The sequence below is a fragment of the Nomascus leucogenys genome, chromosome 18 (assembly GCF_006542625.1).
Source record: "Nomascus leucogenys isolate Asia chromosome 18, Asia_NLE_v1, whole genome shotgun sequence".
Lineage (NCBI taxonomy): Eukaryota > Metazoa > Chordata > Mammalia > Primates > Hylobatidae > Nomascus > Nomascus leucogenys.
The window spans coordinates 46,770,607-46,795,965 of record NC_044398.1 but is presented as its reverse complement, the minus strand read 5'-3'; the positions used below and the strand labels follow the sequence as shown (position 1 = coordinate 46,795,965).

Genomic DNA, 25,359 nt, shown 5'->3' with positions numbered 1-25,359 from the left:
GATGAATAACCACTGCACTCCAGCCTGACAACATAGCGAGACCTTGTCTCAATAAAATAAAATAAAAAAAAAGATTTTGTAGCACTTGCCTCATCTATCTTCTTTTTTTCTTCTTGTCACTGAAGTATTTTAAGCTGCTCAGCAGATCTCAGACATCATGTCATTTTACTCCTACTTACTTCTGGGTATACAACTCTTAAAACATTATGGACATTTTCTTATATAACAAAATGTCATTATACCTAGTTAAGTATAGTTAATATGCAATCCATATTCATTTCACAAATGTATGATCTACTCTGAAGGCAGTAGAGTGGACACCTTGAACTTTTCTTGTTCCTAGACTCTTGGGAATTGGTAACACTGCCATGAAGACCTAGGTGGGTGAGGTCATTCAGATGGAGCCAGTGGAAAGGATGTACCTTAAAACTGACTTTCTGGAGTATAATTCTCCATGGCTGCTGCTGAAGCCTGGAGGCCTCGACTCTGAAAACTAAATAACTCTTCTTTATAAATGACTACTTCTCAAGGTTTCAGCAAAGATAGAAGGGAAAGATGAAAGGAGCAGTATCACAGGAGTCAAAGGGGTGGAAGGAAACTCTGGAGATTGTCAAGGTCAGCATACTGCCTCGAGAGAATTTGTTCTCATGTAACACTTAACCTCTCCAAGGACCTCTGTATTTTTGGAAACAAGGAGATGCTAGGGAGGCAGAGAAAGCCGCTAGGGAATGTTGTTCAGAGATTATACTCTCCTAATCAAGCTGAACTCTGTTAACCCTATGATGTTTGCCAAAAGTGACTGACTCTTCTGAATTTCTGATGGCTTCATATCTTATCCATTCTTATCTTTTCCATTCTAAGTGCACAATGTGTAAGGAGTCCCTCGGAATAAAGCAGCCCTGGCATGCCATGGGGGATTGAAGTAGGAACAATTTAACAAGGGATACTTGGAAATGTTGTTATGTGGGAGTTGTAAATTTTATTTTTTAATCTGGTGGAAAATTGGAATGGCATTTCTCTGTTTCGGCCAGCTATGCCAAAAATCCATGTTCTTGGTCCCAGATAGGCCAAGGAAGGATGTAGATGGCAATCACAAAACAAACAAAAAATGAGCAAACAAATAGAAGACCTCAAGCAACATTTTCTCTTGTTAATAGGTTAGCAACCTCATATTTGTATATTAAAGACGATCTGCATTATGTTAGGTTGATTTCATATAATTTCAGCTAAGTAGATCTAGTTTAAGGTCAGTGTTTTATTGAATCTTGTATTTTAGCTTCAGTATATTAATTCCCTTAGCTGAGGGACTCTTACTGAAGGAGAAAAGTGTTCCTGTTAAGATTTTGAAATAAAAGTTTCTGTTTTACTGTTGATTTTTTCACTATTGCTCCTTATTTTTATCTATTCTTTCCCCTGGCTGTTTTTCATGGTTCATATTTTATCTGTTACACAGAACATTTGTATTCTGTTAGAATTATCTATAAAAATGAACAAAGGTTGGAAGAAAAAGGAAGAGAGTAATTTTTTTTCAATAAATGCTTAATCTGTATTATAAAATGTTCCTTAGCCAATTCAGAAAAACCCACTGCTTTGAACTGTAACTCATTATTGAAGATAATTAAAGGTTCAGAGGCCATAATAAAAAGTAACTGGTGAACTGTTAATATTAGTAACCAACTTTTTTCAACTTCAACAAGAATTTGTTATGTATCTGTACTCATATTTTGGTAATTTTGTATATAATAGCTAGTATATTTCTTTAAAGGTTAGTTTTTGGCTTTAGAATATGCTTTTATGTTTTCATCCCAATGTATTAAAGGTGACAATGCTTTGCTTTAAATAAATTTTGATGTTTCAGAGGTAATTTCAGGAAGCATAAAGCAATCAGAGTCAAATTTCAGAAAAAGATTTTGGTTTTATACTTACAATAAAAATGCATACAAATTTAGCGTTTGAGAGACTGTTAAAGATTTTTTTGTAATTCGTAATGATTATCTATGAGGTTTGGATACTCGTAGAAAATGTTCAAGTTCCCCTTCTTAGTTTTACTAATGGGTAGTTTGTCACTAGCAGTAATGAAAAAATAACTGAGTATAAATACAGTTACTCCTTTTGCCTTTTTCTGTATGATTTTCTTTAGTAAAACGAGTAAGCTGAGAGGACAGAAAAATGGGGAGTCATTTTTTAATGGGTATAGAGTTTCAGATCTGCAAGATGAAAAAGTTCTGTAGATCTGATTAACAATAATGTGAATATACTTAACACTACAAACTACACTTAAACAGTGAATATGTTATGTGTCTTTTACCACAATAAAAGATAATGAATAACAAAAAAAAAATAGGCTAGACATTGAAATTTGAAAAAAGAAACATTAATTTTATGGTTTCCTTTTTGAGTAAGACTTAGGGATTCTTTTCTTTTTTTTTTTTTTTTTTTGTAGTGACGGAGTCTCGCTCTTTCACCCAGGCTGGAGTGCAGTGGCACAATGTCAGCTAACTGCAACCTTCACCTCCCAGGTTCAAGTGATTCTCTTGCCTCAGGTTCCCGAGAGCTGGGACTACAGGAGCGTGCCACCACACCCGGCTAATTTTTTTTTGTATTTTTAGTAGAGACGGGGTTTCACTGTGTTAGCCAGGATGATCTTGATCTCCTGACCTCGTGATCCGCCCGCCTCGGCCTGCCAAAGTGCTGGGATTACAGGCATGAGCCACTGCACCCGGCCTCTTTTCTTTCTTTCTTTCTTTCTTTCTTTTTCTTTTTTTTTTGAGATGGAGTCTTGCCCTGTTGCCCAGGCTGGAGTGCAGTGGCGCGATCTCGGCTCACTGCAACGTCCGCCTCCCGGGTTCACGCCATTCTCCTGCCTCAGCCTCCTTAGTAGCCGGGACTACAGGCGCCCACCACCACGCCCAGCTAATTTTTTGTATTTTTAGTAGCGATGGAGTTTCACTGTGTTAGCCAGGATGGTCTTGATCTCCTGACCTCGTGATCCGCCCACCTCGGCCTCCCAAAGTGCTGGGATTACAGGCGTGAGCCACGGTGCCCGGCCACCTCTTTTCTTTTTTTTAAGAAACAGAGTCTCACTCTGTCACCCAGACTGGAGTGCAGTGATATGATCGTGGCTCACTGCAGCCTCAGTCTCCTGGGCTCAAGTGATACTCCTGCCTCAGTCTCCTGGAGTAACTAGAACTACAGGTGCATACTGCCATGCCTGGCTAACTTGTACGATTTTTGTAGAGATGGGGTCTCACTGTCTTGTTCAGGCGGGTCTCGAACTCCTGGCCTCAAGTGATCCTCCCTCTTCAGTCTCCCAAAATGTTGGCATTACAGGCATGAGCCACTATGTTCAGCCAGAGATTATTTTCTTTCCCTTATTTTATCATTTGTTATTATAACCCTTGTAAAACCCAGACTATTAAGAATTATATTTGGAAAACAGAGGCTTTGGGAAATTTCTGCTTCATTGAATAGTTGTGACGACATCTTCATAGTGCTGTCCACAAATGTGGATTTTTGTAGCCCTATCAGAGATAAAACTGTAGTGGTTTTCTTAAAAGGTATAGGGGAGAAAAGCCTGGTTATGGTATTGAATGTATTAGGTAGAGACAATATTAGATGAAGAAAACAGATACAGTTCAGGAAAAACACTTGTCTTTAAACAGGTTTCATTCAGAAGTAGACCTCTATTTTGGCAGATAGTAACTATTTTCCTTTAAAACAATGCATATAAAGATGCAACAACAACAACAAAAACTACAGGTCAATATCCCTGATGAACATAGGTACAAAAATCCTTAACAAAATACCAGCAAACCAAATTCAACAACATATTAAAAAGATCATTAACAGTGATCAAGTACCATTCATCCCAGGGATGCAAGGATGTTTCAACATATGCAAATCAGTAAACCTGATAAATCACATCAACAGAATGAAGGAAAAAGACCATATCATCATCTCAATACATGCATAAAAAGCATTTGAAAAATTCAATATTTCCTTATTATAAAAACTCTCAACAAATTACATAAAGACAGGATGTACCTCAATGCAACAAAGGCAGTATATGACACACCCACAACTAACATCATGCTGAATGGGGAAAGGTTGAAAGCTTTTTCTCTAAGATCTGGAATAAGATAAGGATACCAGGCCAGGTGTGGTGGCTCACACCTGTAATCCAGCACTTTGGGAGGTTGAGGCAGGTGGATCGCTGGAGTCCAAGAGTTAAGAGACCAGCCTGGGCAACACAGTGAAACCCTGTCTCTACCAGAAAATATACAAATATTAGCTGGGCATGGTGGCACACACCTGTAAGTCCCAGCTACTTGGGAGGCTGAGGTGGGAGGATGGCTTGAGCCTGGGAGGCACAGGTTGCAATGAGCCAAGATCATGCCCCTGCACTCCAGCCCGGGTTGCAGAGCCAGACCCTGTCTCAAAAAAAAAAAAAAAAAGACACGGATGCCCATTTTTGCTACTTCTATTCAGCATTGTACTGAAAGTCCTAGCCAGAGCAATTAGGCAAAAGAAAGAAAGAAAAGGCAACTGAATTGGAAAGGAAGAAGTCAGCTTTTCCCTGTTCATAGACGACATGATCTTACATATAGAAAACCTTTAAAAAAAGGAACAAAAATTAGAAAACCTTAAAGATGCCACCAGAAAAACCTGTTAGATCTAATAAATTCACTGAAGTTGCAGGATATGAAATCAACTCATAAAAACCAGTATTGTTTTTATCTACTAATAGTGAACTACCTGGAAAAAATATCGAGAAAACTCTATTTACAATAGCTATGAAAAAAATACTTAAAAATAAATTTAAGCAAGGAGGTGAAATATCTGTACATTGAAAACTATAAAAAAAACATTGATGAGAGAAATTGAAGGAGACGAATAATTGTTCATGGATTGGAAGAATTAGTATTGTTAAAATGTCCATACTACCCAGAGTGGTCTACAGATGTAGTGCAATCCCTATCAGAAATATCAATGACATTCTTCACAAAGATAGGGAGAAACAATCCCCAAATTTATACAGGACCACAAAAGACCCCAAATAGCGAAAGCAATCTTGAACCAAAAGAATGAAACTGGAACCACTGCCATGGCCAGTCCATTGCAGGGTATCCTGCAGCTGCTGCAGACCGAGAAGCAGGCTGCTGAGAAGATTTCCAAGGCCCACAGGCAGATGAACCAGGGGCTGAAGCAGGCCAAAGAAGTAGCTTAGTCTGAGATTGAACAGTGCTGCCTGCAGAGGGTAAAAAGAGTTCAAGGCGAATGAAGCTGAAGCACTGAAGTGGAGAAGGAGGCCCAGGAGAAAAGATGATCACCCTCCAGACCTACTTCCGGCAGAACAAGGATGAAGTCTTGAATAACCTCTTGGCCTTTGTCTGCAACATCCGGCCAGAAATCTGTGAAAACTGCTGCATAAATGGGTAGGAGAAGAAAAAAGCACCTGTTCTATGAATTGGCATTTTAGATGCTCTCATGGAATATGAAGCTTCAACATAGCTCGAGTTATATTCTTATGGAAAGGCATTAAATTATTTCTGTATATTGTATAATAGGTCCCTCCACTTTTTGGAGAGTAGCAAATATAGGTTTTGTGTTTTTTTTTTTTTTTTTTTTTTTTTTTTTTTTTTTTTACAGACTTAGAGCTTATCTAAAGATTTCATGTTTCTTAGAAAATTAATTGGTATATGTTATCTATTTTTGTATGCCTTTTGGTTCAAGCAACATATATATCACTGTTGACATTTTCTTTCTTAGATCTAATTAAACAAAACCAATTTTTTTTGAAGAGATTAAATAATTTTTCCCCCTAATGCATTCTTGAATTCATCAGGGCTTTATCTATGAAAAAGTAGTAAATAGTTATTTGTAACCTATGTGAAGCAACATTCAGCCTTAATCTATTCCTGCTAATGATGAGAACAACAATATTGGTATAGTTGTTTGGGCTGGTTTTAGTTTCTCTTAATCATGTTTATGAGATGATAGAACTTAAGAACTTGTTACATGTTATTACTTGGTGTACTGATAATCATTTGAAAGTCAAGACTCTTTGTCATGCAGGAAAAAAAAAAGAACAAAGCTGAAGGCATCACACTACCTGACTTCAAAATATACTATAGAGCTATAGTAATTAAAACTGCATGGTACCAGCATGAAAACAGATACATTGATCAATGGAACAGAATATAAAGTCCACAAGTAAAACCATGCATTTACTTACAGCCAACTTATATTCAACAAAGATGGCAGGACCACACAATGGGTAAAGGGCCATTTCTTTAATAAATGATGTTGGGAAAACTAGATATTCACACAGAAGAATGAAATTAGGCCCTTGTCTCTCACCATAAACAAAAATCAACTCTTGAAAATGAATTAAATATAAGACCCAAAACTATAAAACTACTACAAGGAAACAGGAAACTCCTTGACATTAGTCTGGCCAATGAGTTTTTTGATACAACCTTAAAAGCACAGGCAACAAAAGCAAAAATGGACAAACAGTATTACGTCAAACTATAAAGCTTCCTTACAGCAAAGGAAACATTCCACAGAGTGAAGAGGGAACCTACAGAATGGGAGAAAATATTTGCAAACTATACATCTGATAAGGGGTTAATATCCAAAACACAGAAGGACTCAAACAACTCAATAGTAAGAAAACAACCTGATTTTCTAAAAATGTGCAAAAGACCCAAATAGACTTTTCTCAAAAGAAGACATAAACATGGCCAAGTACAGTCATTCATCACTTAACAACAGGTCTACATTTTGAGAAATATGTTGTTAGGCAATTTCATCTTTTTCTTTTCCCTTATGATCCAACAGAAGCAATGGTGTGGTGATTTCATCTTTGTGCAAACATCTAGAGTGTACTTACACAAACCTGGATGGTATAGTCCACTACATGCCTAAGCCATATGGTACAGTCTATTATTCCTGGGCTGCAAACCTGTATAGGATGCGATTATACTGAATACTATAGGCAATTGGAGCACAATAATAAGTATTTGTGTATCTAAACATAGGAAAGATACAGTAAAAATACGGTATCAAAGATAAAAATGGCACATCTGTATAGGGCATGAAACCACAGTGGAGCTTGCAGGACTGGATGTTGTCCTGGGTGTGCCAGCGAGTGGGCGGTGAGGGAATGTGAAGACCTAGGACATTATTGTACACTACTGTAGACTGTCTTTTTTTTTTTAATAGAGTTTTGTTATTTTGCCCAGGCTGGAGTACAGTGGCACAATCATAGTTCACTGCCGCCTCAAACTCCTGGGCTGAAGTGATCCTCCTGCCTCAGCCTCTCGAGTAACTGGGACTACAGGCACATGCCACCATACCCAGCTAACTTATTTTATTTTTTTGCTATTGTAGACTTGATAAACATCGTACACTTAGGTTACACTAAATTCACAAAACATTTCAATAAACGAACTGTAGCTTACTGTAAGTTTTTTACTTTTTGACTTTTGTAATAACACTTAGCTTAAAACACAAACATATTACACAGCTGCATAAAAATGTTTTCTTCTGTGCTTATTCTGTGTAAACCTTTTCTGTGTTTGAAATTTTTTATTTTTTTTTATTTTTAAACTTTTTTGTTAAAAACTGAGACACAAACACACATGTTGGCCCAGGCCTGTATAGTGTCAGGATCATCTGTATTGCTGTCTTCCACCTTCACATCCTGTCCCATTGGAAGGTTCTCAGGGAAAGAACACTCACGGAGCTGTCATCTCTTATAACAGTGCCTTCTTCTGGATACTTGCTGAAAGACCTGCCTGAGGCTGTCTTACAGTTAACTTTTTAAAATAACTTGAAGTAAAATAATAATAAAAAGTATAGTAAATACATAAACCAATAACAGTCATTTATTATTATCAAGCATATGTACTGTACATAATTGCATTGCTATGCTTTTATTTAATTATTTATGAGACAGGGTCTTACTCTGTTGCCCATGCTGGTATGTGGTGATGCGATCCTCGGCTCACTGCAACCTCCGCCTCCCGGGTTAAAGCTATTCGCATGCCTCAGCCTCCCGAGTATAGAATTACAGTCGTACATCACCATGCCTGGCTAATTTTTGTATTTTTAGTACAAAATTTCTCTACTAAAAGTACAAAAATAAGCAGATGTGGTGGCGGGCGCCTGTAATCCCAGCTACTCGGGAGGCTCAGGCAGGAGAATTGCTTGAACCCAGAGGCGGAGGTTGCAGTGAGCCGAGATGGTCCCAGTGGACTCCAGCCTGGGCAACAGAGCAAGACTCCATCTCAAAAACAAAAAGAAAGAAAATTAGCCAGGAGTGGTGTTGTGCACCTGTTGTAATCCCAGCTACTCAGAGGCTGGGGCAGGAGAATCACTTGAACCCGGGAGGCAGAAGTTGCAGTGAGTCAAGATTGCACCACTGCACTCCAGCCTGGGCAACAGAGTGAGACTGTGTCTCACCAAAAAAAAAGCTCAACATCATTAATCATCAGGGAATTGCAGATCAAAACTACAATGAGGTATCACCTTCCTCTTGTTAGGTTGGTTATTATCAAAATGACAAAAGATAACAGGTATTGGCAAGAATATGGAGAAAAGGGAACACTTATACACTGATGGTGGGAATGTAAATTTGTATAGCCATATGGAAAACAGTATGGAGGTTCCTCCAGATATTAAAAATAGAAGTACCAGATGAACCAGCAATTTCACTACTGGGTATCTATCCAAAGGAAATGAAAGCAGTGTGTGGAACAGATATCTGCACTTCCATGTTTATTGCAGCACTATGCATAATGGCCAAGATACGGAATCAGCTTCGGTGTTCATCAGTGGATGAATGGATAAAGAAAGTGTGGTATGTATACACCATGGAATACTATTCAACCATAAAAAAGAATGAAGTGTCATTTGCAACAAGATGGAGGAATCTGGAAGACATTCTGTTAAGTGAATAAGCCAGGCCCAGAAAGACACATACTGCATGATCTCACTCATGTGTGGAGTCTAAAAAGTTCTCATAGAAGTAGAGAGTAGAATGGTGGTTAGCAGAGGTGGGGGTGCTTAGGCAGAGGGAAGGATGGGAAAATGTTGGTCCAAGAATATATAATTACAGTTAGGAGGAATGAGTTCAAGAGAGCTATCATACAGCATGGTGACTATAGTTAAGGACAATGTATTGTTGAAAAATGGAGAGATAGTTGAATGTTAATAATGTTCTCACCACAAAAACAACTATGTGAGGTAATGCTATTATTAATTAGCTAGATTTAACTATTGCACAATGTATATATACTCCAAAACATCGTGTTGTACATGATAAATGCAATTTTTTCTGTCAATTCAAAATGTAAAGGAAGAACATTTAAAAGATACATCTCCAACCTCCACATGGCTTTCCTTGCCCAGTCTTTCTCTCCTGCTTGTCTCTCTGCCTATCAGTATGAGACACCCTCTCTAGGAAGCTGCTGTCATCCTTTACAAAGAAGGAGTCCAGAATCTAAAATCTTACACAGCCTGCTTCAGGCAGTACTGAAGCCTGGGCTTCTCAGAGGTCACAGTAGAGGCCAGTTGTAGCAAATTTGGTTGAAAAAGCATGAATTATTTTTAAGTTTTTCTAACCACCTGAGCTCAATTTGCCCAGTTGTGAGATTAAACACTTTCTTCAGGCACCAGCAAATCATGGCCACCAGAAAATAAAATCAAATACAAAATAGTTAATGGGCGAGGAGCAGTGGCTCATGCCTGTAATCCCAGCACTTTGGGAGGCCAAGTCAGGAGGATTACTTGAGCCCAGGAGTTCAAGACCAGCCTGGGTCAAAGTAAGACTGCATCTCTACAAAAAAAAAAAAAAAAATTAGCCAGGCATGGTGGCACTTGCCTGTAGTACTATCTACTCAGAAGGCTAAGGTGGGAGGATCTCTTGAGCCCTGGAGGTTGATTGAAGCTGCAGTGATTCGTGATCATGCCACTGCACTCCAGCCTGGGTGACAGAGCAAGACCCTGTCTCAAAACAACAAAAATAAAAATAGAGAACAAAATAATAAATGTGTGCATATTTACTATTGGATATGGTAATATACCATGGTAGGTATTGCCTTTGTAAGTTGGTCTCCCCTGTCTTTTGTTCCTAGAGCTTTCTCATTTTCTCATCTCCAAGGGCTTGTTTACTGCTTCATACATAAAAGGAGGCCAGGTATGATGGCTTATGCCTGTAATCTCAACACTTTGGGAGGCTGAGATAAGAGGATTGCTTGAGCACAGGAGTTCGAGACCAGCCTGGACAGCATAGGGAGACCATATCTCTATGAAAAATTAAAAACTTAGACCAGGTGCAGTGGCTCACGTGTGTAATCCCAGCACTTTGGGAGGCTGAGGCAGTCAGATCACCTGAGGTCAGGAGTTCGAGACCAGCCTGGCCAACAACATGGTAAAACCTTGTCTCTATTAAAAATACAAAAAGTAGCCAGGCATGGTGGTGGGCACCTGTAATCCCAGCTACTCGGGAAGCTGAGGCAGGAAATTCGCTTGAACCTGGGAGGCGGAGGTTGCAGTGAGCCAAGATTGCACCACTGCACTCCAGCCTGGGCGACAAGAGTGAAACTCCGTCTCCAAAAAAAACAAAAAACAAAAACAATTAGTTGAGTGTGGTGACATGCGCTTGTAGTTCAAATTAGGAGGCTGAGGTGGGAGGATCGCTTGAGCCTGGGAAGCTGCACTGCACTCTAGCCTGGGTGACACAGCAAGAACCTATCTCAAAAAAGAAAAAAGAAACAAAAAGAGCCCTAATTTATACATGTATACTCGGTTTGAATTAAATTTAGCTTGTTTACTTAAAAGTAGTGTTGAAGGTATTTTTCATACTATATTTTAATACTAGATTAAAGTTGATACTAATTTTATGCAATTTTAAGTATTAAGACTAATCATTTGATCTTTGCTTTCTTTACCTAAAACATGGGAAATACTGATTTCATAGATTAAATGAGATGATTTGTGTGAAGCACAAGCACAGAGTTTGGCATCTGGTCAATGTGCAATAAATGCTTGCTTTTATCCTCATAGTGACCTTCCTTGATCTTAAAATGGTGGTAATTAGGCTTTAAGATGAAGTGGCTTATGCTGGTTTTAAAATATATTGTATTCGGAATCCTTTGTAAAGTAACATAAATCTACTATGCTTAGTAGGCCTCCAAAGGGTATAGAGGAGAAAAGCTAATTTTTTATAGTTTTATAAGCAAAGTTCCGGTATGTCAGGAGCTTGCTTAAAATTATATGTTTTATGCTTCTTAATTTAGGTACTTTAGATTTCTCCTAGATATTTTAAAACAATGCAGGCCACTTTGGGCATAAAAATCTAAAATATGATTTGTAACTATTTCAGATTTCATGGTAAGACCAAACTGCATTATAATTTTTGTAAGGAGCTAAACTCTTAGACTTTACTATTTATGTACTCTGACCATTGGACAGGAACTGAAAACAACTTAAAGATGCAATTTGGCCTGGCTGTGTTAAATCAGTCTGCTTTGCATTGCTATAAAGGAATACCTGGCCGGGGGCAGTGGCCCATGCCTGTAATCCCAGCACTTTGGGAGCCTGAGTTGGGTGGATTATTTGAGCTCAGGAGTTCTAGACCAGCCTGGCCAACATGGTGAAACCCCGTCTCTACAAAAAAATACAAAAATCAGCTGGGCATGGTGGCAGGTGCCTGTAATCCCAGCTACTCCAGAGGCTGAGGCAGAATCACTTGAACCCAAAAGGCAGAAGTTGCAGTGAGCCAGATTGCACCACTGCTCTCCAGCCTGGGCCACAGAGTGAGGCTCCATCTCAAAAAAAAAGAAAAAGGAAATACTTGAGGCTGGATAATATATAAAGAAAAGAAGTTTGTTTTGGCTCACGGTTCTGCAGGCTGTACAAGAAGCATGGCACCACTATCTGCTTCTAGGGAAGCCTCTAGAAGTTTCAAATCATGGCAGCAGGAGATGGGGGAGCCAGGGTATCACATGGAGAGAGAGGAAGCAAGAGAGAGGGGAAGTGCCACACTCTTCAACAACCAGCTCTCAGAACTACCAGAGCGGGAACTCACTCATGACCATTCATGAGGGATCCCGCCATGACCCAAACACCTCTCACCAGGCCCCACCTCCAACATTGAGGATTATATTTCAACATGACATTGGGAGAGGATAAGCATCCAAACTGTATCACATGTTTTGTCAAAATGATTCTGATTTTGACATCTACTTTTATGTAAATCTTTCTTGTTTCCTTGCCTCCATTTTGGGAACGATTTTTATAAATGTTTTTAATCCTTTCAAATCAAAGAGTTTAATATACATGTATGCTATCTAAGCTGTACTTTGTTGACCAAATTATTTGAATAAAATATAGCAATAATAAAAATAACAAAAGTGAGCTTTTATTGAATATTCGGTATGTGCTAGGCACTGTTCTTTTTTTTTTTTTTTTTTTTGAGACAGAGTTTCACTCTTGTTGCCCAGGCTGGAGTGCAATGGCGTGATCCTGGCTCACTGCAGCCTCTGCCTCCCAGGTTCATGTGATTCTCCTGCCTCAGCCTCCTGAGTAGCTAGGATTACAGGCATATGTCACCACTCCCAGCTAATTTTGTATTTTTAGTAGAGATGGAGTTTCACCATGTTGGCCAGGCTGGTCTCAAACTGCTGAACTCAGGTGATCCACCTGTTTCGGCCTCACAAGGTGCTGAGATTACAGGTGTGAGCCACCACGCCAGGCCGCCAGACACGGTTCTAAGTGCCTTACACACATTAACTAAATCTTCACAACCCTGTAGAAAGGTACTGTTTTCATTCCCATTTGCAGTTGAGGAAAACAAGGCACAGAGAGTCTAAGTCACTTGTTTCAGATCACACAGCTAGAAAAGGCAGAGCCAAGATTTGAACCCAGGCAATCTGGGTTTACAGTCCATTGACCACTCCACCATTATCACCTGAAATGCACAGGTACTCAGTGTTTAACCAGACAATCTCAGAGAACATTACCTAGAAAAATCCATAGTTCATTAAGAGTGATAATGAATATATGCTCTCTTGTCTCTCCCTGTAGACATAATGTATAGCAATTTATATGTGTGTGTGTGTTTATGTGCACTATGGATAATATATACTATTACTCTGTTACTCCATTATTCAGTGGTATAGAAGACAGTTTCAAAGTTAGATCCCAGTTCAGCTTCTGACCCTGGATGTGTGAAGTCATAGAAAATTTAAATTTTACTCATTTTGATGCATTAGGAATTGTTTCCATATAATTCCAGCCACCAACAGCCATTGTATTTGTTGCACTATAATTCTCAGGCCAGGAGTACGAGAGAGTTCAGAGCTTTAGAATTATATCATTTAAGATGATGAGTATCAGTCTCATTGCAATTTAGTAAAATCGATTTAATGAGTGTTTTCTTGGCAAAAAGCCAGTTAATTATATCATCAAATTTGGAGCCATAGTTACTAAACTTTTTTTATTGTGGGAAAAATAACGTAAAATGTACCATGTTAGCAGCAGTTTTTTTTTTTTTTTTTTTTTTTTGAGAGGGAGTCTCGCTTTGTCACCTAGGCTGGAGTGCAGTGACGTGATCTCAGCTCACTGCAACCTCTGCCTCCCAGACTCAAGCAATTCTCCTGCCTCAGCCTCCCAAGTAGCTGGGACTACAGGCACATGTCACCACCCCCAGGTAATTTTTTGTATTTTTAGTAGAGACGGGGTTTCACCGTCTTAGCCAGGATGGTCTTGATCTCCTGACCTCGTGATCCACCCACCTTGGCCTCCCAAAGAGCTGGGATTACAGGCGTGAGCCACTGTGCCTGGCCCATGTTAGCAATTTTTAAGTGCACAGTTCACTGATGTTAAGTAACATTTTCATGAAACAGATCTCCAGAACTTTTTCTATCTTGCAGATCTAGAGCTAAGCACCCATTAAACAACTGCCTCTTCCCCTTCCCCTCAGCCACTGGTAACCACCATTCTACTTTCTGTTTCTCTGAATTTGACTAGATACCTCCTATAGGTGGAATCATGCAGTATTTTGTCTTTTTGTGACTGACATATTTAGCATAATGTCTTTAACCTTCATTCATTTTGTAGCATGTGACAGGACTTTATTTTCTAGGCTGAATATTTTATTGTATGTATGTATGTACCACATTTTGTTTATCGTTACTGTTTTTCTATGGTGGTTTTTGTCAAGTCAGTACTCGTTAGACTTATACCAAGTGATTGGTAGAAGAAATAATGATAATCAGAATAATTCATATGAATTGCAGTTTGTTTCATAGATATTACAATAAAGAGTTGATTTAGGTTAGAAATAAAGATTAACATGGGCCGGGTGCGGTGGCTCACGCCTGTAATCCCAGCACTTTGGGAGGCCGAGGCGGGCGGATCACGAGGTCGGGAGATCGAGACCATCCTGGCTAACACAGTGAAACCCCGTCTCTACTACAAAATACAAAAAAAAAAAAAAAAATTAACATGAAAGTTTTGATAAGTGGTTTGTAGGCATTCATTTGCTGGTTTCTAGCTTTTGGCATGAACATTTCATGTTCATTATTAGAAATGATCCATATTACTGTTAAGAGCAATTTTAATACCTTCTGTTTGCACTTATATGAGGTCTGTTGCATAAAAAGCCTTATTTTGGCTTAGGATCTTACTGCAAATTCTTTATGTGTATTTATTATTTTGAAATACATTTGGCTAGTAAATTATGATCAGTTTCAGTCTTACTGAAACCAAATACGAGATTGGCTTTCAAAAGTTCCTTCCAGAGCTAAAAGAGTTTGACTTCTATAAAGGTCATGTCCATTTTTATAGTACTTTAATATATATATTATTATAATAAGTGAAACATAGCTCATATTGGTTAGAATATAAAATGATGCCCAAATACTATAACTAGGAAATCCAAGATACCATAAGGATTAGCTAGAAAAAAAAAAGTTTAGCTAGGGCACTGTTTTCAAAGGATAAAGAACCCTAATTTTAATTTAAGTGCTTACTGGAAGTACTATCAAAATAGATTATTTAAACCCTTCTGGATAATTAAGAATGAATTATAACACTTGCTTTGCTTTCAAGAAGTGAATTTTTTAGAAACATGAAATTTGACCATTTACGTTTACAGTATCAGAAACAATGATCCTTTTCCCCTTTTTAATTCAGATTATGGATTTCAGCTTATGCGCTATACATAAAAAAAGGATTGGAGGCAACAATAACATCTCTTTAGAAGATAATGGATAGTAAATATAGAAATAATAATCATACTTGGCTAATCTCTTTGTAACAAATATTTTCAACATATATTCTTAAGGTAAAATTTAACTACATTGAATTTGAAATTTGTTACCACACTATCTTAAAAACAAAACAAAAAAAACAGCTAGGCCAGACGCGGTGGCTCACACCTGTTATCTCAGCAATTTGGGAGGCCAAGGCAGGTAGATTACCTGAGGCCAGGAGTCGAGACCAGCCTGACAACATGGTGAAACTCTGTCTCTACTAAAATTACAAAAATTAACTGGGTGTGGTGACGGGCACCTGTAATCCCAGCTACTGGGGAGGCTGAGGCAGGAGAATCGCTTCAACCCAGGAGGTGGAGGTTGCGGTGAGCCCAGATCACGCCACTGCCCTCCAGCCTGGGCGACAGAACAAGAGTATCAAAAAAAAATAAAAATTACCCGGGTGTGGGGGCGGGCACCTGTAATCCCAGCCACCCGGGAGGGTGAGGCAGGAGGATTGCTTGAGCGTGGGAGGTGGAGGTTGCAGTGAGCCAACATTGTGCCACTGAACCCCAGCCTGAGCAACAGAGCTAGACTCTGTCTCAAACCCAAAACAAAAAACACCTTAATGGGAAGGAAGTCACTCAAGATAACCAAAATGAAGACCAACTACATCTTTCATTTTGTGTTTGTCTTACTGAGCACAATCAAATATGACTTTTAAAAATTAAAGTGGGCCGGGCACGGTGGCTCACACCTGTAATCCCAGCACTTTGAGAGGCCAAGGTGGGTGGATCACCTGAGGTCAGGAGTTCAAGACCAGCCTGGCACAGATGGTGAAACCCTGTCTTTACTAAAAATACAAAATCAGCCAGGCGTGGTGGCACATGCCTGTAATCCCAGCTACTTGTGTGGCTGAGGCAGGAGAATTGCTTGAACCCGGGAGGTGGAGGTTGCAGTGAGCCGAGATCGTACCACTGCACTCCATCCTGGGCGACAGAGCAAGACTCCGTCTCAGTGGGGGAAAAGAGATTAAAGTGGAATATTTTACATCTGTATTCAGGTATTTGATTTATAATATTCTTATTATTTTCAGCTTTAAAACATTTGAAATATTCCAATATTCTCTTAAATGCTTTTTCTCTTATAGAACAGACTTTTGAGAATCCTGTCTTAATACATAAACATCAAGATCGTTTTCAACTTCTTGCTTAGCTTCTTAGTGTATTTTTATTGTAGTCCTTAAACTAGGTAGTACAGAGATTTGATTTTTCAGGAGCAGAGTTGATAGAGCAGTCTGCTATGTTGTGAATTCACATTTTAAAATCCTTTATTGTCTTGAATGCAGGCCTAGTAGCTCTGTGACATGTGCAGCTATACTATGACATCATAAACCCCATCGTGAGGGAACCTAGCTACATTCAGAGCTAGTCCACTAGGTGCTGATCAAATGCTGTGTTACAACACTGTGAGGTTTTCCCAGTTATAAGTGTCATTATTAGGGTTTTTTTTTTTTTATTGCAAAGCCAAGTAAGGCTGTCAATTCCATCATCTTACCTTATTTCTTCAGATTAAGTACTGTTTATAGTGGGATTTTCAGTGGATGTGGTGGCATCAGCATAATCTATGTTTCAGGCGTCCTGTAGAAGAGGATTATTCTTCAGGGGATGTGGAAGAAAAGGTAAATGATGTCTGCTATAAGTACCTTCTGCGCACTTTTAAAGCCTTGTGAAACGAGGGGTAAAAATTGTGAAATATAAAATAACATCCATTTTATGTTTTAGTTTTTTGAGCAGTTGCCTACTTGGTTATTAGAATGTGATAAATTATTCGTAGATCTTGGTATCACTTTTTCCTTCTCTTCATTTAGGCTTTTTATGTAAACATTCCCTCCTCTGAGAAATTATCTACAACAAATAGTCTCTTACCACACCACCCCCAGTCCCTGCTTTGTCGCTCTCAAATCCGTTATTCTGCTTTACTATTCTTTTAAGAATGGAGCACCACCCAAATTATGTATTTGTTTCTTCATCTATTTCTGTCTTCTGATCTGGGAGAGCAGCGACTTTTCTCATTCACTGCTGTATTAAGCTCCCAGTAGATATTTGTTCAGCAGTAGAAGAGTCAATTCATAAATATGATGTGTTTTGGTGAAATTTTTGCTTATAAAAATGTCTTAGAATGAACATTTGATGTTTATAAGAAAGATTTCTCTATTTCTACCTGCGGTATATGTATTTTAGTTCAAGTGAACTTTGGTTTGTCTCCTTGTGTGTCTTTTAGGAAAGACTTTTTAACTAATTCCTTTCTGTTTTCAGGGCTTCTTTAGAACCCTACTTACATATTATGAATAAAGCAATTGTAATACTTTGTAGATTCCTCCTTGTTAATATTACAAGGATCTTCTTTTTTTTTTGAGACTGAGTCTCACTCTGTTACCCAGGCTGTAGTGCAATGGCGTGATGTCGGCGCACCGCAACCTCTGCTTCCTGGATTCAAGTGATTCTCCTGCCTTATCCTCCCAAGTAGCTGGGATTATAGGCATGTGCCACCACACCTGGCTAATTTTTATATTTTTGTTAGAGACAGGGTTTCACCATGTTGGCCAGGCTGGTCTTGAACTCCTGACCTGAAATGATCCGTCCATTCTCGGCCTCCCAAAGTGCTGGGATTACAGGTATGTGCCACTGTGCCCAGCCTTCTTCTTCTTCTTTTTTTTTTTAAGACACACTCTCGCTCTGTTGCTGAGGCTGAAGTGCAGTGGTGTGATCTCAGCTCACTGCAACTTCCGCCTTCCAGGTTCAAGCAATTCTCATGCCTCAGCCTCCCCAGTTGCTGGGATTACAGGCGCATGCTACCACACCTGGCTAATTTTTGTATTTTTAGTAGAGATGGGGCTTCACCATGTTGGCCAGGCTGGTCTTGAACTCCTGACCTCAATCGATCTGCCCACCTTGGCCTCCCAAAGTGTTGGGATTACAGGCGTGTGCCACTGTGCCTGGCCTCAGATGTTTATTTCTTATCTGGGCTCTAATCCAATAACTAGTCCCCTAATTCTCCTTGCCTATTGAACATTTCTACCTGGTGGTCCTGTTGTTGCCCTGCCATTTTAGGGGCCTAGGCTCCCCAAAACTGAATCCATCACCTTGCACAAATCAGAAAAGATGCTTCTTTATTTACCTATTTTGTCTTTGGGGATACCATGCATGTTATTGGATCTTTCATTGACCTTATTCCCTCTATGCCATCTGTGTACCATACCCTACTTCACAGGCAGCGATGTACTCAGCTATAGCCCCCCACACACAGTATAATAATAGTGCTAAGATGTTAAGGGTAGGAAGCCATGTGAATTTTTTTAATGAATAATAATGGAGTTTAACCTTTTTTTTTATTATTTTACTTTAAGTTCTAGGGTACATGTGCACAATGTGCAGGTTTGTTACATATGTATACATGTGCCGTGTTGGTGTGCTGCACCCATTAACTCGTCATTTAGCATTAGGTATATCTCCTAATGCTATCCCTCCTCTCTCCCCCAACCCCACGACAGGCTCCGATGTGTGATGTTCCCCTTCCTGTGTCCAAGTGTTCTCACTGTTCAATTCCCACCTATGAGTGAGAACATGCGGTGTTTGGTTTTCTGTCCTTGTGATAGTTTGCTGAGAATGATGGTTTCCAGCTTCATCCATGTCCCTACAAAGGACATGAACTCATCGTTTTTTATGGCTGCATAGTATTCCATGGTGTATATGTGCCACATTTTCTTAATCCAGTCTATCATTGTTGGACATTTGGGTTGGTTCCAAGTCTTTGCTGTTGTGAATAGTGCCGCAATAAACGTACGTGTGCATGTGTCTTTATAGCAGCATGATTTATAATCCTTTGGGTATATACCCAGTAATGGGATGGCTGGGTCAAATGGTATTTCTAGTTCTAGATCCTTGAGGAATCGCCACACTGTCTTCCACAATGGTTGAACTAGTTTACAGTCCCACCAACAGTGTAAAAGTGTTCCTATTTCTCCACATCCTCTCCAGCACCTGTTGTTTCCTGACTTTTTAATGATCGCCATTCTAACTGGTGTGAGATGGTATCTCATTGTGGTTTAGATTTGCATTTCTCTGATGGCCAGTGATGATGAGCATTTTTTCATGTGTCTGTTGGCCACATAAATGTCTTCTTTTGAGAAGTGTCTGTTCATATTCTTCGCCCACTTTTTGATGGGGTGGTTTGTTTTTTTTCTTGTAAATTTGTTTAAGTTCTTTGTAGATTCGGGATATTAGCCCTTTGTCAGATGAGTAGATTGCAAAATTTTTTTCCCATTCTATAGGTTGCCTGTTCACTCTGATTGTAGTTTCTTTTGCTGTGCAGAAGCTCTTTAGTTTAATTAGATTCCATTTGTCAATTTTGGCTTTGTTGCCATTGCTTTTTATATTTTAGACATGAAGTCCTTGCCCATGGCTATGTCCTGAATGGTATTGCCTAGGTTTTCTTCTAGGGTTTTTATGGTTTTAGGTCTAACATTTAAGTCTTTAATCCTTATCTTGAATTAAGTTTCGTACAAGGTGTAAGGAAAAGATCCAGTTTCAGCTTTTTACATATGGCTAGCCAGTTTTCCCAGCACCTTTAATTAAATAGGGAATCCTTTTCCCATTTCTTGTTTTTGTCAGGTTTGTCAAAGATCAGATGGTTGTAGATGTGTGATTTCTGAGGGCTCCGTTCTGTTGCATTGGTCTATATCTTTGTTTTGGTACTAGTACCATGCTGTTTTGGTTACTGTAGCCTTGTAGTATAGTTTGAAGTCAGGCAACGTGATGCCTCCAGCTTTGTTCTTTTGGCTTAGGATTGTCTTGGCAATGTGGGCTCTTTTTGGGTTCCATATGAACTTTAAAGTAGTTTTTTCCAATTCTGTGAAGAAAGTCATTGGTAGCCTGATGGGGATGGCATTGAATCTATAAATTACCTTGAGCAGTATGGCCATTTTCATGATATTGATTCTTCCTATTCATGAGAATGAATGTTCTTCCATTTGTTTGTGTCCTCTTTTATTTCATTGAGCAGTGGTTTGCAGTTCTCCTTGAAGAGGTCCTTCACATCCCTTGTAAGTTGGATTCCTAGGTATTTTATTCTCTTTGAAGCAATTGTGAATGGGAGTTCACTCATGATTTGGCTCTCTGTCTGTTATGGGTGTATAAGAATGCTTGTGATTTTTGCACATCGATTTTGTATCCTGAGACTTTGCTGAAGTTGCTTATCAGCTTAAGGAGATTTTGGGCTGAGACGATGGGGTTTTCTAGATATACAATCATGTCATCTGCAAACAGGGACAATTTGACTTCCTCTTTTCCTAATTGAATACCCTTTATTTCTTTCTTCTGCCTGATTGCCCTTTCCAGAACTTCCAACACTATGTTGAATAGGAGTGGTGAGAGAGGGCATCCCTGTCTTATGCCAGTTTTCAAAGGGAATGCTTCCCATTTTTGCCCATTCAGTATGATATTGGCTGTGGGTTTGTCATAAGTAGCTCTTATTATTTTGAGATATGTCCCATCAGTACCTAATTTATTGAGAGTTTTTAGCATGAAGCGTTGTTGAATTTTGTCAAAGGCCTTTTCTGCGTCTATTGAGATAATCATGTGGTTTTTGTCTTTGTTTCTGTTTATATGCTGGATTACGTTTATTGATTTGCATATGTTGAACCAGCCTTGCATCCCAGGGATGAAGCCCACTTGATCATGGTGGAGAAGCTTTTTTTTTTTTTTTTTTTTTTTTTTGAGACAGAGTCTCGCTCTCTCGCCCAAGCTGGAGTGCAGTGGCATGATCTTTGCTCACTGCAAGCTCCACCTCCCGGGTTCACACCATTCTCCTGCTTCAGCCTCCCTAGTAGCTGGGACTACAGGCGCCCACCACACCCGGCTAATTTTTTTTGTATTTTTTAGTAGAAACAGGGTTTCACCATGTTAGCCAGGATGGTCTCGATCTCCTGAACTCGTGATCCGCCTGCCTCAGGCTCCCAAAGTGCTGGGATTACAGGCGTGAGCCACCGTGCCCGGCTGGATAAGCTTTTTGATGTGCTGCTGGATTCAGTTTGCCAGTATTTTACTGAGGATTTTCGCATCGATGATCATCAGGGATATTGTTCTAATAAAATTCTCTTTTTTTGTTGTGTCTCTGCCAGGCTTTGGTATCGGGATGATGCTGGCCTCATAAGATGAATTAGGGAGGATTCCCTGTTTTTCTATTGATTGGAATAGTTTCAGAAGGAATGGTACCAGCTCCTCTGTGTACCTCTGGTAGAATTCAACTGTGAATCCATCTGGTCCTGGACTTTTTTTGGTTGGTAGGCTATTAATTATTGCCTCAATTTCAGAGTCTGTTATTGGTCTATTGAGGGATTCAACTTCTTCCTGGTTTAGTCTTGGGAGGGTATATGTGTCGAATTTATCCATTTCTTCTAGATTTTCTAGTTTATTTGCGTAGAAGTGTTTATAGTATTCTCTGATGGTAGTTTGTATTTCTGTGGGATCGGTGGTGATATCCCCTTTATCATGTTTTATTGCATCTATTTGATTCTTCTGTCTTTTCTTCTTTATTAGAGTTTAACCTATTAACTCTACCAGTATAATTATAAGCTTGACGCTCTTGCTTATAAGTTTTGGCCAAACCAGTGAGAATGTAGAATGATAGTTCTCCAGATCTAAGGGTTTTCTTTTTTAAAAGGAGACATTTGAATTCTACCTCCAGATGCGTCATTTGTGCAGGTTCTCAGCCTTTATTTTAGCATTTTAATGAAAAAATTGTCTTATGAGCTTTTGGCCTGCCTAGAGTTTGGACATACAGAAGTTTCCTTGTAGTTACAGAATCTGTATAACCCATCTCCAGAATTGTAAGGATATGGTTTATGTTAGTGGGTACAAGTTCTTTAAGTTCTTTTTCTGCAGCAGGTATTCTTGACCAAGCCTTTTTTTTTGTTGAGACAGTCTTGCCCTGTCATCCAGGCTGGAGTGCAGTGGCATGTTCTCAGCTCACTGCGACCTCCACCTCCTGGGTTCAAGAAATTCTCATGCCTCAGCCTTCTGAGTAGCTGGGATTACAGGTGCGCACAACCACACCTGGCTAATTTTTGTATTTTTAGTAGAGAGGGGGTTTCACCATATTGGCCAGGCTGGTCTTGAACTCCTGACCTCAGGTGATCCACCTGCCTTGGCCTCCTGAAGTGCTGGGATTATAGTCATGAGGACTTAGCCATTTTTGATAGAGCTATTGTTTAATTAAAATTCTGAGAATTGTATTTGAAAGATGATTAAAGCAATGTAAAGGATGATTTATGCCTATCAGATGCCCATGAATCTTTGTTGAATTGTTTTTCTGTTCTCCAGAATAATCTGATTTCTTTGAAGCTGGGCATTTCCCCACAAAAAATGAAGGTGGACATCACCTGCCATCTCAACCCACAGGTCTAGGTTGTGAGAATACTTGTAGGACCCCTGGGTTTCCCCCGCTATAGTTTCAAGTTCATTGTCTTCAGATACTTTATTCTATGTATTTGGAAAAAAGAGTAAAACATTGAGAGGCACTGGGATCTGACAAGCTTTGGGAGCTCCTTAATTCTAAAAAGAAAATTATTTTGATTTGAGAAAATGTAATATCTTCAGAAATTTCCACCACCCAGCTATGTGACTGCATTTTTTAAAAAGGAAAGGAACAGAGAGGAAAATCAAGTCACTCTACCCTCCTTACTTACCTGTGGATTGTCCCTACACAAGGTGGTGGGTGGGAGAAGTGGTGGTGGAGCACTGTGTCCTCCAGAGAGCTCAGTCTGGAATTTGGCAGTAAAGATCATGTCCCAATTTCCTGAGCTGATGGGATAGAAACTGGTCAGTGAAGTCTTCTCTTTGTGTTAATTTTTTTTTCCTTTGTTTTCTTTTGTTTTATGTAGTTATAAAGCATAATTTCTATTTTGCCAATCTCTGACATATGGGCTCTGTCAGGGTTACTGGATATGTTTATTTTGTCTCTGCTGCTCTATTGGAGCTGAAATCTCAGCCTGTATGAGCAGTTCTTTAAGCTGAAAGCCAGGGTGTGGGGGCTAGATTAGTGTGGAATAGCTGTTTTCAAAGTGTGGTGTGCAGAACCCTGGGGGTGACTCTGAGACACTTTCATGAGGCTTGCTAGGTCAAAACCATTTTTACAGTAATGCTAAGATGTTCTTTTTCTTTTTCTCTGTTTTGATATCCGCACTGATGGTGCAAAAATAGTGGTGGTGGGGGAGTGGTAAATTGTTGGGTGCCTTAACAAGTCAGTGACACAAACTGTATTAGTATTAACTGTATTCCTCACTGCCATCCACTTGCAGTTTTTTTTAAAGTCAGTTTTACTTAAGAATATCTTTGATGAAGCAGTAAAAATTGCCATTGCATTAAGTCTTGACTCTGAGTACATGCTGTTTTGATATTCTGTGTCCTGAAGTGGGACAGCTGCAGAAAGCCCCCTCTGCTGCATCCTGAAGACCCATGGTGTTCTTGAGGAAAAGCACGTGTGTTATTTGAGTGCCAAGATGAATTAGCTGCCTGTTTTTCCACAGAACATAATTTTCTTCAAAAGAATGACTAATTGCCAAATGATGGCTATTCAAACTTGAAGACATTTCCTCAAAAACAAATGAAGTGAGCTTGTCAGTTCAAGGAAAACAACTCATGGTGTTTATTGTCACAAGCTTTTAAGCCAAAACTTTGAATTTTGGAAAATCTGCATCTGCCATTGTGAGCTTGACAATATTCATAGTTTTCTGATCAAACTGGTTATACTTTAATGAAATGTGATTTATAATACTGTGTCATGAAATGTGTCCACGTTTGGAAGATCTCCTGAACTCAGTGAGCCAGTATTTTCCAAATGAATACTTCAGGATGTTACAAAATCTTACGTGGGTAAAAGATTCATCCAAACTACAAGACAGATCAATTGATTTTAATGTAACTGATACAGTCTCAGATTGTATGTTGCAATGAACCCTTAAGAGACAACCAGTTGTCAAGTTTTAGTGTATCAATGAAGAATATCCATGATTTTCTACAGAAGCTATTATAATATTCCTCCCTTTTTCTAACACGAGTCTTTGTGAGGCCCAGATTTTCTTCACATACCAACTAAAGCAACATATTGCAACAGATTCAGTGTAGAAGTAGATATGAGAATCTGGCTGTCTTCAGTTAAACCTGACATTAAAGTAATTTGTAAAAATGTACAACAGTACTACTCTTCTCATTTTTTTGAAAATGTAATCATTTTTCATAAAATGTTATTTATGGTAGCACATATTTATTATTTTAAAATAAGTTACTATTTTTAAAATTTCTGTTTTAATTTCCAATATGTTAAATATCAACAGATATAACCAGTGGTGTGCACAGCTGGCTTGTACCAGTGAAAGCCAATTGTATAATCTTTATCTGGCTTTGTGTTCAACGTCATCCATTGGCAGCTTGAAATCAGGCATAGTAGGAGTATTTACATCACAGAAGTAAGCAAATGCTACAAGTCAGTGTTCCTCCTTCTTAAGATCTAGTTAAGTGTTTACCAGCCCTCTACTGAGTATAAATCACAGAAACAAAAGTTCTTTGAGGTCATCAGTAATTTTTAAGAGTGTAAAGATGCCCTGAGACTAAAATATTTGAGAATTAGTTGTGAGGAGAAAGAGTTGTCTTTTGAGAGTTAGTCACCATAGAGGTGGTTGCCTTTTTATAATTCATAGAGAGTTGCCTTTTGTGCCATAAACATTTGTAGAATAAATCCAATGTTTTAAAACTTGTAGTTGTTAAATCTACTGGTTCCATAATGGGATGATGTCTTTCTTTTCCCTGGAATCTAAACTGGATGATAATACTCTGGGGGTAGGTGAGCTGAATTTTCCCTGTAGGCTACATATTGGTTCCCTCTGTCCTGGTTTCACACTATCTGTCCAACTGTTATCTAGGTTTAGATCAAGCCTTCACTCAAGCTCTGGCATCTACACAAAGCCCTCACTTACTTACTGTTTGGCCCCATACTGATCTTTCTATTCTGTACTCCTGTGATATTCATGGCCTCT

At 39.1% G+C, this 25,359-nt stretch overlaps 1 protein-coding gene across 17 annotated transcripts in view; it reads left to right on the top strand.

Annotated features, from left to right (window-relative positions):
- Positions 1 to 25,359, top strand: part of CREM (cAMP responsive element modulator) — a 92,269-nt gene that overhangs the window by 26,602 nt on the left and 40,308 nt on the right. The window contains exons 1-3 of one of the 17 annotated variants that reach the window (XM_004091192.2): positions 16,663 to 16,947; positions 18,249 to 18,250; positions 22,246 to 22,365. The exons of the other annotated variants lie outside the window; for them this stretch is intronic. Of the exons in view, the coding sequence (XP_004091240.1) occupies positions 16,870 to 16,947; positions 18,249 to 18,250; positions 22,246 to 22,365 (200 nt within the window). The 5' untranslated portion in view covers positions 16,663 to 16,869. Of the gene's footprint in view, positions 1 to 16,662; positions 16,948 to 18,248; positions 18,251 to 22,245; positions 22,366 to 25,359 lie in introns of those variants that run through there. 17 annotated transcript variants of the gene reach the window in all.